The sequence below is a fragment of the Antrostomus carolinensis genome, unplaced genomic scaffold, assembly GCF_000700745.2.
Source record: "Antrostomus carolinensis isolate BGI_N321 unplaced genomic scaffold, ASM70074v2 scaffold5817, whole genome shotgun sequence".
In the NCBI taxonomy this organism is placed as follows: domain Eukaryota; kingdom Metazoa; phylum Chordata; class Aves; order Caprimulgiformes; family Caprimulgidae; genus Antrostomus; species Antrostomus carolinensis.
The window spans coordinates 70240-82487 of record NW_010329474.1 but is presented as its reverse complement, the minus strand read 5'-3'; the positions used below and the strand labels follow the sequence as shown (position 1 = coordinate 82487).

The window sequence follows — 12248 nt, the reverse complement described above, 5'->3', positions numbered from 1 at the left end:
GTTGAAAGACGGCATGAGAGCTGCATTTTCAATGTTCTCTTTGGATATGATAGCAAAACCATAGGAAAGCATCATGCATCATCCATTGGCTGACCCTCCAATTAATAATCTTTGCCCTTAGCAGCTGGTGTCAGTCAGATCACTTTGGAGATTTGGAAGGCAAGAGAAGGCTGTGGGAGGCAGACTGAAAACAGAGAACATCTATCTCTTTTTAAAAAAAAGAATTGTCCATGGTCTCACAGTGAGCTTTAACAATTAAATAAAACAAGACAAAACATTGTCATGATTGTCTAAAGCAATTCCCATGGCACTGTTCATAAAACACCATATGGAATTCTGTATGTATTGGAAAATATCCTTATAATTATGTGAACAGCTTACAAAATAAGCTGGAGAATGGAGACTAGAACCTAGCCAGAACTGCAGGAACCTGGTCTCATTTATTGATTGACAGTAGCAATCACCTCTGTAGCAAGTTGACTATGGACATACTAAAATGACAGACAGTTGCTTTGTGCCACTAACTTAGGAGCTCCTTGAATGTTAAAGAGTTTACTCTCTTCTATCATCTAAACCCCATTAGATAATACTTTGGCGAAGTCCTAGCTTCTGAAAATTTGTCCATTTCATTCTTCATTCTTTCCAGGATTCCTCCATCATGACTCCCTAATTTCTTATGCCAAGTCACCCACCTCCGCCTGTTTAGTTTGAAATTTAGATATTAGAGCAGTGTGCGTGGGTGTGTGTACACGTCATGTGTACATTTCAGAAGGGCCAGAAAATGAACTCAGCTGTCCAACTAGCACAGTCTGTAAACACTGAAATGAAATTCAGTCCGGGGATGAAGATAATGGGGTTTTTATGGGAATCTTAAGTGAGTATGACTTGCTAATGCCTGTTGTCTTCAAAGTAAAAAGAAGTTTCAGTTTGTAATTGTACCTAAGAATATCACAGAATAACAGAATTGTAGTGATTGGAAAAGTCCTTTAAGATCATCGAGTCCTTCCATGAACCTAACACTACCAATTCCACCTCTAAACCATGTCCCTAAGCACCTTGTCTACCCGTCTTTTAAATCCCCCCAGGGAAGGTCACTCCACCACCTCCCTGGGCAGCCTGTTCCAATGCTTGACAACCCTTTTGGTGAAGAAGTTTTTTCCTCATATCCAACCTAAACCTCCCCTCACACAACTTGAGACTGTTTCCTCTTGTTCTATCACTTGTTACCTGGGAGAAGAGACTGACCCCCACCTCTCAAAATAATAGGAGCAAAAATAAATAGGACCATGCTCAGTGTTGCACACACAACTCAGACTTGTTGCTCACAAGCCCAAGTTGCAAGCCTTGTTTGTTCTCATTAACTCTGGGGTTCACAAGAACAAAGCAGGTTCATTTAACGTTTCCTTTATGGAAAGACTTTTTGAGCTGTTTGGGAGCAGCTTTGAGAGAAAGATGTGCTGCATGAATCTTCATCGCTTCTCAGAATTTATTCTCAGTAGAGAAGAACTTTTGGGTGTGTGCAGAGACCTTAGTTGCCCTAAGTCACACCAGGGGAGTTAGTGTCCTTAACTGCTAAAAAATCGTAAGTGGCACCAGCCACTGAAGGAGAAGAGTTTCTTTTCCTCTTCACTTCATCTTGTCTCTATCAGGCAGGTTATTCCAGGGCAATGTGAACCAGTGTAAAATGAGAACATGTTAGAAATGTTGCTTTTATCTGTATTAGAAAAACAAGAAGCGTCAGAGAAAGCAATGAGGTAGGATGAAGGGATTTTTAAGGACCTACTCTTTTATTAATAGTATAAGGTGGTCAGGACACAATTAGTTACTGAGGTGCTTCAGTGAAGAAGGTACAATGGGTTTCATTCACCTGGTTTTTCATTCCTTTTGTGTTGACCACAACATGGTATGATGCAGTTAGGGCACGCTGGCAAAGAAGAGCCTGGGAAATCAAAGGCTGAGGAAATAGTGATATATGAAGTGGTATATGTCCATATCACTATATTTTGACAAAATAAAATACCAGATCTGTAGATGAACCACAAAAAAACACGTATTTTTTTGGCATGCGTTAGTGTTGGTCACTGTGGATAGGATCTGGCCAATTACAGGTGTCTCTGATGACAATATCTACATCTGAACTAGTCAGAGGAGGAAAGGAAGCACCACTGGAGTAAAGTTCATTAAATGGATTCACCTTAAGAGTCAGGAAAGTTTGGTTACCTAAACACAGGTATGTTTCTGGTGTCACTCTGAACTTCTGGATCCCATTATACATAGTCAGCATAGTGGATGAAAGTCATTCAGTTTAACCTATGGTACATGTCTAATTAATGTACTAAGTCTTGCCTTTCTTGTCCTAGACATCACAAGTCTGAACCACACCATAAAGGCAAATTATTTCCAGTAACAAAGATTACCCTCAAGCTGATGTGGTGCATTGTTACACTTTGGAACAGCTGCCATGCCTCTTGCTACATTGCTTTTATATGTTGCTTCTATTTTTTTTTTTTATTATTATTATTTTGCACAGATAAATATACTCAGAAAATTGTATGGATATTTTACTCCTTTTCAAAGACTCAATTTAGTCCTTTAAAGCAAAAAGCTTGAAAAAAAGCTTTGAAAAAAAAAAGTTTTTCATATACTATAGGTGTTGTCATAACACTGGGAGTCTGTCCTGCATCAAGGACTGACATAGGTATTCCCTTTGACGTCAGAGGTCATGTGTATGTAACCGCTACAGCTTGCAGACCTGTCTCAGCACAACAGTGTGAGGGTAAGGCTTCCTGAAACATCTGAACTCTGTGCTGATGCTGAATAGCCTGGCCCTACTCCTTCTCCCAGCTTTCAGGCAGTAGAAAACAATTCACTTGTTTTTTTTTCTCTATTGCATTATTTTTTGTGCCATCTTTTGAGCTTAACCAACTCATTGACAAGTGCCAGAACCAGCAGAAGAAGAGGAGGCTTAGACTTGTAGCTAGGATGAGAGGATTAGAGGAAAAGGACTGACCCTTTCAGCAGCAGAAGCTGTTAAATCTCCTTTCCTGTGTCATTATCTTGTTTCACAGTACTCACACTCTGTATGTTCTTCGTATGTGTAAGAACGTCTATGTGCATCAACAAATAACTTTTCTTTTTTTAAACTTCTGCATATAACTCTTGAAGACGAGAAGGATATAAACACTGTAAAAAAAAACATAGAGAAAAAATACATAAAGCAAAATCATTTTCATTTTCAGCAGTGAAATTAAAACATCACAAAATTCTGAAGATTGTATACATACGGGCTAATATTATTTTTTCATTTACAGGATTTGTGTTCAAACCTGCTCTTGAGAGTTAGTATACTTAAATATCAGTATAAATGCACAAGGCCTGAGTTACTATTTCTTTATTCTAGCAAGCATGGATGCTATTTGATTGGAATAAAGATGGCAGTTCAAAAGTGTTGACTACATGCTGTGATTGTATTTCCGTATACCATAAAGTTAATGTCTGCTTAACTATCGAGCTTAAATGTCAGAAATCTGACAGCAATTCCTTGTACCTTCCTTGCTGTGTGGACCTACCTGATTGTGAGATGTCTGATGCCAAGTCTTAAAACACAACTGCTTGAAACTGTTTTCATTATTGAAAAACACTGTTAACCCTTTATGAATGATTAAATTACCCCGTGTCCTTTAAAATGTCCTTCAGAAACCTCTTGTTGTTCGGAGAACACCCATCCAGAAACAGGCTTCCTTTCATTTGTGATTAGAAACTAATCTGCACATCTCTGCTGCAGCTGTTTCTCTTCACTTGCGCTGATAGGAAGTTTATAAATATCTTTGCTACCACAAAATCTCGTGGTATGTCTATGAAAGCGCAGTCATTTTTCACATGGCTGAGATTTCCACCCCATTCCATGATAGGTGTACCACCAGTGCCCCCCTGTATACCTGAATCTGGTTTTAATCTGATATGCATCTCCCTCAAAAAAAAAAAAAAGAAGTGAAATAATAATGTGGAATAGACCATGGTATTCCATCAACTTTCCAAGCCCCACTCACATTTACGCAATCTTCACTCACACTTTAGTCAAGAAAATAAAATAGTTTTCATTCACTTTTTGGTAGATAATGTTTACCAGCTTGTGTTCTTCTTTTATGAAAGATAATTTTTAGCCCCAGTATTCTGAACTGTCCTCAAAATGAAAGTGCTAGATCACATTTTGCTTACCTGTTAGCTTTCCTTGAAAGATGAATAGCCAGTGTTTTTGCCAAAGTCAGGGAATTTAAGATGATGACTAGAAACAGAAGAAAATGTGGAATAGTCCTATTCCTGTTCCACCAAGATACAATATTAGCCCCAGCACTTTGGGCTGCTTGTATATTCTTGCAGATCAAACCAGAAGACAAACAGTTAGAAACAATCCTTTGACAGGCAGACAGGATGAACCGAGAGTCTGTGTTCGATAAACTTCATCGAGGAACATTTCTGTCATAGCTCAGCTCTGTTTGGCACAAATAAATGCCCCAAGTTCACTTACCCAAGTCAACAAAATTGGAACAAAGATATGTGTCCTGCCATGAAAACAGCGTCTGTTGCTTCTCTCCGAGAAATTCAAAGAGGGAAAATGGTTGGAAAAAATAAGCAGGAAGAAAAGACATTTGGAAGTTTTCAGGTACTGAGTGAGGATGAAGCCTGGTGGGTGCTGAGCAGCTGCGATTTAATGACAGTATTTTCACTACTGTGTTAAGGTTGAGCCGTCTGTTGGTGTAAATGGATGAGCACCATTTAGTGGAGCTCAGACTAATGCTTTCAGCAGAGATTGCTCTGAGGTTCCAGCTCTCCTACCATCCAGAGCCCTCCCAAACTCAGAGGTGTTTTCTTGCCTAAAGAATTATCTGAATTCTCCTTTCTTTTCCAGAATCAGTGGATAATTGTCCCAGTAATTGCTATGGGAATGGAGACTGTGTGTCTGGGACTTGCCATTGCTTCCTTGGCTTTCTGGGGCCTGACTGTGGCAGAGGTAGGAATTTAAACTTGATTAATTCTTCCTCTCTCTCTTTCAGTTAACATTTTTTCTTCTGGAAATGATATTCACGCCCATGCCTTTTGCAAAGTACACCTCAAAGTACATCCCCAGCTTGGGGATGCTGCAGTAGGATGGAAACGGGTTGGATCTGTGAATTTGTTTATTACTTGTCATGATTGCTGTGACTTTACCAACAACACAACCCCCCAGCTGCATATGGACAGGCAAAATGTCACACAGGGACTCTAGGAGCAACTTTAGTAATCATGACATAAAAATGTTGCATTATTGTTCAGCTGAGAGCTCTGTTATTGGGTAACATGAAGCTATAATGATTCTATCTTTTAAGACACTGATTATAGAGAAATTAAGTACTTTTTTCATTGCTACAGGCCTTGCAAGTCTGCCTGAGCTCTGCATGATCACTGACAGCCTGGCTGTGGGGAGTGGGGCAGGGTTAGAGTAAGGCCAGCAAGAACTGGATACTCTGGCCAAAAGTGGAAACATTGGGACGACTGGGAAGGAGGTTTACCCCAGCAAACAATATAATACATTTTTCTGCTCAAGTAAAAAGTATTTTTAATAAATGGTTTTGGAAAGATTTTCATTTGACCTGAAATTTTTAGGTTATTTAAACATTTTAAAAAAACCCCAAATGAAGTACTTTTAGTAAGAACACGTTTCAGACTGAGAAATCAAAACGTTGCATGTGGGAAATGCCAGAATGCCGTGCATCAACCTTTTCAAGATTTTCTTTGACTGAAACTGTCCAACAAACTAAGTGCAGATTTTTAAATTTCAGGAGGGAAGCAATGTAAAAAGTTAGTGCCCACACAAGGAGCTTTACTAAGGCAACAGGTCAGGACTTCACCCCAACCCATTTCTTCTTTGGAAAGCAGGCTGGCTCCTTCCCAAGAGAGAGAGGTAAACTCTGTCCAACCCCATGTCCTCTCCTCCTCCAGCTGAGCTTGGGTCACATCACTGCAGCCCAGCCAAGAGATAAGGACGGCGGGGAGCTGTCTGCTGAGGCAGTGTGGTCCAGGCTAAAACCCCAGAGGAGTTTCAGAGTTCACAGCCCAGCAAGATGGATATGGCAATCTGCATCCCTGAGAGCTCTTATGTCAAACTTCTTGCTGACTCAGGTTACACTTGGTTTGCATTTCCTTACACTTGGTTTGCATTTCCAAGCTCCTTTTCAGATCCATAGGGCTAGAGACAAAAGGAGATTTTTTTTCCCATCTCCCGCAGCATATTCCTACTCACATATCCTAACTTTAGGTAGGGGCAGAAGTTCAGGGTTTGTTCCCTCAAAGGCTCCCTGCAGAGTTAGAAGGAGAAGCTATTTCACTGTGATATTTAAACTTTTGTTCTGAATCCAGTTTCAGAGGAGCTTACCTCTCTTCATGGGTTATATACCCGGATTTCTCAGGCACTTCAGTTGAGCCACCTATCTCCCATTTCACAAGAGAGCTTACTCTGGCTGATACGAGCAGCTTTAATTCAAGTCTGGTTTTTGGTTCAGAATCATCTAGGTTCAGATCACAAATTACTCTCTGCCTTTAGGAGGACAGATTAATACCTGGAGTGTCAAAATACTGTTTGTGTATGCATTTCCACCCAGTGGGCTTGTTAAACGGATCATCTTGCCATAAGCATGAGATAGAAAGGCCCCAGAGTTGGTTTCCTCTTGGTTTTCAGGGGAATCTAAGATGCTGGTTTTGACCTACAAATCCCTCAGAGGGCAGCAAGTGTGGCATGTGTAAGGCTGTACAGTATCCATCTGCAGCTGAATATCGGTCCCTGTACTGAGCAGTAATCCTTAAATAAGCAAGTCGCTGCCCACATGAAGATTTCTAGGTCACAGTTTTCCTGGGTGTTCCTTTGTTTCAATTCAGCCTTGTAATTCACCGTCCAAATGGGTGGGAAACTGTAGAGCAGAAAGACCTTCTGGTTTTAATAATGGTTAATTATTAATGTATTATTAACCAATTATTTTAAACCAAGTAAATGAGTACAAATTACCAGAGGTGTATTTATGGGCCTTTTGAAGGCCAGCTTGAACATGGGAGATGATGGTGTTTTAAAGTTCTGTGCAAAGTAAACAAACAAATGAATGATCTTATTCTGTGATGCTAAACTTCACAAGAAAAGTGATGTGCATTTAGGCTGTGGCTACCATAACCACACTAGAGAAATACTACAATTTCAGCATCTTAGGTGTTGTTTGTTGGAATCTGAATGCTCAAACAATAATTACATATCTTTATAAATGGAAAAGAGTTGCCCAAATAGCAGTGGAAAAAATCCAGGAACCTCTTTTGTCTTTATTCATTACGCTATGCTACAAAGGAGGACTTGTTCTTGCCATCACCTTGATGTCTGGAGCAGCATTTTCCAGGTTCTTCTGAAGGTGTTCTCCATAAAGGGCTCTGTAGAGTTCTGGTCTTATTGCAGATGGCCAGTAATTTATCTGATCTTGTACTGAGGGATCAGCTGTCTTGTCAGAAAGCATGTAAGTCTTTCTCAGCAACCTCTCTGCTTAAAGGCAATTATTCTTCTTCTTGAAAAGAGCTGCAGAATATCCTCTTCCTGTGCCTTGAAAGAACAGGATCCATTACTGAACATTTGAAATTTGAGACAGGGGGGTGGAAAATTCCATCAGCCTAGCTGAGAAGTGAAATTACAGAGTGAGTTTGCTGTGAGCCACATACACAACCCAGTCTATCTTAAACAATTTACGTCTCGTGTTGTATAGGTAGGTATCTCCTTGCAAATGATGCACTTGAAACACCTCACTGCAATGTGCTTCCTTTAAAGTGAACAGAGGGCTCCTTAGTAATAACAGTTGCCAAATTCCTTTCTTTTTCTAAACCTCTTTTTATCTTGGTCAGGGAAATATAGTTCACTGCATATCAAACCAGCTTAACAGTCCGAGCTGGCAATGCTTTGTGTGGTATTGAAGTTGCTGTAATTCTGTAACACTCAAAATGACTTGCCTATAAGGACACGTGGGAACAACACAGGATGGACACTGTGTGATGACTATCTGACAAGTTAGGAAGAGAAGGAGAGGAATGTTGCCCTCAACCATGATAATACCTCTTCCTGCTTATGCTCAGAGTCAGGAACGAAGGAAAAGAGGTACATTGTATTCATCACACGACTAATGCAGTTGAATTAAACATCAGACTGGAATATTCCTTTCACATTTGTCCTGCATAAAAATGTTCATAAATTGCCTTTCTGAGGTGCAGATGAGAAGCCCAGCTGCTCTCACCTAAGGATGATGTGCAACAGTGAACAAGAGAAGTCTGTGATGAATATATGTCCTTGCAGCTGAGTTTCAGCAAAATGAAATTGAAAAGAACAGGGCTTAAGGAAGAAGAAATTTCAAGGGATAGTGAAGAGGGGAAGGCTATAGAATCAGCAGCTTCCTTGGAAAAATCAGAACAGAGGACAAAAGTAGCATAAGGCGGCAGGTGTGGAGAATGGAAAAGGAACAAGGCACCATCATTGTTTAGGATTAGACTTGATGATCTTAAGGGTCTTTTCCAACCTCAATGATTCTCTAAATCTATGAAATGATTCTATGATCAGAGAGGAGCCGAAGGAATCTTGTAGAGCAGCAATTACCAAATCTTTGATCATGGAGGCTAGAGTCTGGTCCCTGATGCCCTGTCCTTCCTTGGGGAACCTGCTCTATATACCTCAGTTCATCCCATCTCACTCCGCCTGACATTTTCCAAATTTAGCTCACAAAAAAGCTTGATCCTGGGATCTGTCATGCCACAGCTTGAGTTTTTCATCTTCCTCTTCTCCCCTTTATCACAGGGAAGAAATCCTGTAGCTGGTTGGCCTTGAGAATAGACCGACTTTGCCAGAAACAAGGAGGATTAAAAAATCCTTTATAAACTGACACAAAGATCAGCGGACAGATTTGGAGAACTTTTATTATATTTATTTTATTGTGTGACCAATCATTACAGGGAGCTTGGAAAGACCAGTGGCCAGTTTTGCATTTTGTCTGGTGTTCAACCGAGGTGATAACCAAAAAAAAGAGTTCTGGAAATTCAGTTGCTGGCATGACATGAGCTAAATCAGGGAAATAATCTCAACGTGGCATTCTGGACCCTGAGCAAAGCAACTGAAACCCGTAAAGCTGAAAATAACAACAGAAAAACAGGGGAGTGATTTGTGTGCAGCTGAGGTCCACAGCAGAGGCAGTGTCAAGGAAAGTATGAAGCCTGGCAGCCGGTCAGGGATGGTGATAAGCAATCTAAGGTCAGTGGTGCTGTTGAAAGAAGACACCAGTACATTGAAAAGTCAGAATACAAGAAAATTCTGAATTTAGCTAGTGAAAAAAAAGGTCTCAGAGACGCAAAGCAAGGAGAGATTCTCACTCAAGAGCACTGTTTGTTTGTTTTAAACATTCACAGGAGAATACAACTAACAGCTGGGTGCCATCCATGTAAAAGAATTTATTTTGGCAAAGAAAAGAACAACATACCCCACTGCAGACTGTGGATGAAGAATATAAATCCCATGCTGGACTCTTGTGCTCTGTTTTGAAGTGAGAGCTGTGTTCACTTGTGTTTTAATATGATTTTTGTTATTTTTTTTCTCCAGCATCCTGCCCAGTGCTGTGCAGTGGAAATGGGCAGTACATGAAGGGGAGGTGCTTATGCCATAGCGGTTGGAAAGGAGCAGAATGTGATGTCCCAACCAACCAGTGCATTGATGTCTCCTGCAACAACCATGGCACGTGCATCATGGGGACCTGTATCTGCAACCCAGGGTACAAAGGCGAGAGCTGCGAAGAAGGTATTTGCAAGATCCATTTAATTAGCCTTTTGCTTTGATTGCCGTTATATAATTACATGGATGGAGGCAATTCAGAGTGGGACTGGCACTTAAACAAAACAGTAATGGGCACCTTAGAAATACAATAGACGGATGCAGCATAAAAATGATATGTTGTAACAACTTGTCGTTAGCTATCATATTTGTTCAATAATTGGATGAAAAGCCATCAAATGCTTGAGACAGACAAATCTAGTTGAAAGACCAGAACATCTAATCATATGTTCAAATGTTCTTATTAAAGCATCGTTTCCATTTACACATCTAAACGTATAATTACTTTTACAGTGCTTTCCTCTCTGCTATGCTATGCCAAGCGATTTCAGTTGCTTACATACACAAAATAGTGGCGTGTGAGAGAAAGTCACTGATTCTTGTCAGCTTTAAAAGCTTAGAAAAACTCAGGACTTGAATTAAATTCTGCTTCAAAATCAGATATTATTTTAATGGCTCTTCCATAGCTTTTTTCTCACATTAGCCCCCAAACATTTTTCATTTACATTTAGATTTGTGGCTCAGAAATATAGCACTTATCTTTAATCTTTTTGTGTAGGAAGTCACCTGCCACCATAAACCTTTATCTTCCCGAGTCTATGACTGCTTCTTATTGCTAAATGATAAAGTGGACAGTTTTGTAAGTGTACAAATCATTCGGGCAGTTATAAAAACACATCCAAAAGTCCCTGATTTACAGAGTAAGGTTCAGCACTTTTGAAAATTATTCTCAAAACTCTATGCAGATGGCCTGAAAAATAATTATGTTTAAATTATGCTCCCACAGATACATATATAAGGGCTCTGCACAGCCTGATCTTTTAAGACAGCCATTTGATACACGTATAAGAATTACAATGACTTGAATTAATTTATGGTTGTCTTCTTGTATGCAGGATAAAGATTTATCTGAAATGGCTTTATTTTACAGACAAAGAAAATAGGCTGAATTGGATTCAGACATCCAAATGGCATCTAATCTAGCAGTTCTTTTGATGCGTTAAATGTATTGGAGTGGGACGTCTCTGATGTAACATGGCTTCAGTGTCAGTAAATGTTAGAGATGAAGATGGTATCAGCTCCTAGAACGATAAGGCATCTCTTGAGAAAGCTTCATTTTGCCTTGAGAAAGCACAATTCCATGAAGCCATGGGGTATGCAAAACCCAAAGATTGTGACTACTGAAGTATCTTTAAAGCATCTCTGTAGACCTCATATTTACTAGATCATATCTTTGCTGGATAAACAGAAATGAAAAGATTCTGATTTTGCCTCCAGCTAGACGTGTTTAATATGTGTAAATCAGAGTGAGATTTGCCCTTTTTCTAACAGGAACCTTTTTTTTCCCTGGTCACGTTTAAAGCAGAAAAGCCAGACACTACTCAGTTATGTTATCACTGTAATGGGGAACAGTGTCAGTCCCACTAGGTGAAAACTTGAAAAAGAGTGAAGAACAAAGAGAACATGAGTTTTCTTGTGAGCTGTTTAGTATTTTTCCAAGTGTGCATTTGTTTTGCATATTCAAGGCATAATTTGTATTGTGTTGGGGGTGGTGGGAAGTAACTCAGAAATATGCCATGTGGGAAATCTTCAGGACATTTATATAAATATATATTTAGATCTAGTAAAAAAGTTGATTTATATGATTTTGAAAATTGCTTTTACTTTTTAATTTCTCTTCTAAGAAGGACCATCTGGTATTGATTACTTTTTATTATTTCTCAGTTCTCATAGCTTCACTGCTTAGTCCATGTTTATAATGGGTTTTCATTCCAAAGTTTCTTTGGTCTTTTCTTTTTTTCCCCCCCTAGAAGTTCAGTAATGTTTATAAAACATCAGCCAACAATCTTACATGAGTTTTTCTTTTTCTCCTTCTTTAGTTTATTAGCCCATATTTTATAAGGCATGGGCAAAGCCAGCGAGAGATTAAAGGGAGGGCAACAAATTTAAGCAGTGAAAAATGAGAAGTTACTCTTTGGGTACCGAATAAGCCTAATAACTTGTGTGACCGATGAAGCATGAAGCATATTGGGGAAGAGTGTAGAAGAGGCACTAGCCTTGCTTGCTGCATGATTTATCTCCCTGGCAAAGGTTCTGCAGAAAGCTGAACTATAAATGGGGCATTTTCCAACCAAGAATTAGACCATTTGGGACATTTTCCAAACAACAACACAGATATATGCAAAACACGATTTTTTGGGTTGGTTTTCTTTTTCTTTTTTTTGTAGCTATACTAGATTTTGTCTGATCTGCCCTCCTGCCCTGCTCCCCATCTCCGCTTCTCCCAGAGCTGAGCAGCTAAATTTGTCAAGCAGAACTCTTCTAAAATTATACCATTGTACTCCAAATCCACTAAGCAATTGATTAAGAAGAAAGC

General features: G+C 39.6%; 1 protein-coding gene across 1 annotated transcript in view; it reads left to right on the top strand.

Moving 5' to 3' along the window:
- The window catches only part of LOC104528532 (teneurin-4-like), a gene marked incomplete at its 3' end in the record, with an annotated part of 96236 nt that overhangs the window by 26128 nt on the left and 57860 nt on the right, over positions 1 to 12248 (top strand). The window contains exons 4-5 of the mRNA XM_010172569.2: positions 4910 to 5011; positions 9644 to 9838. Coding sequence (XP_010170871.2) covers positions 4910 to 5011; positions 9644 to 9838 — 297 coding nt within the window. The remainder of the gene's footprint in view (positions 1 to 4909; positions 5012 to 9643; positions 9839 to 12248) is intronic.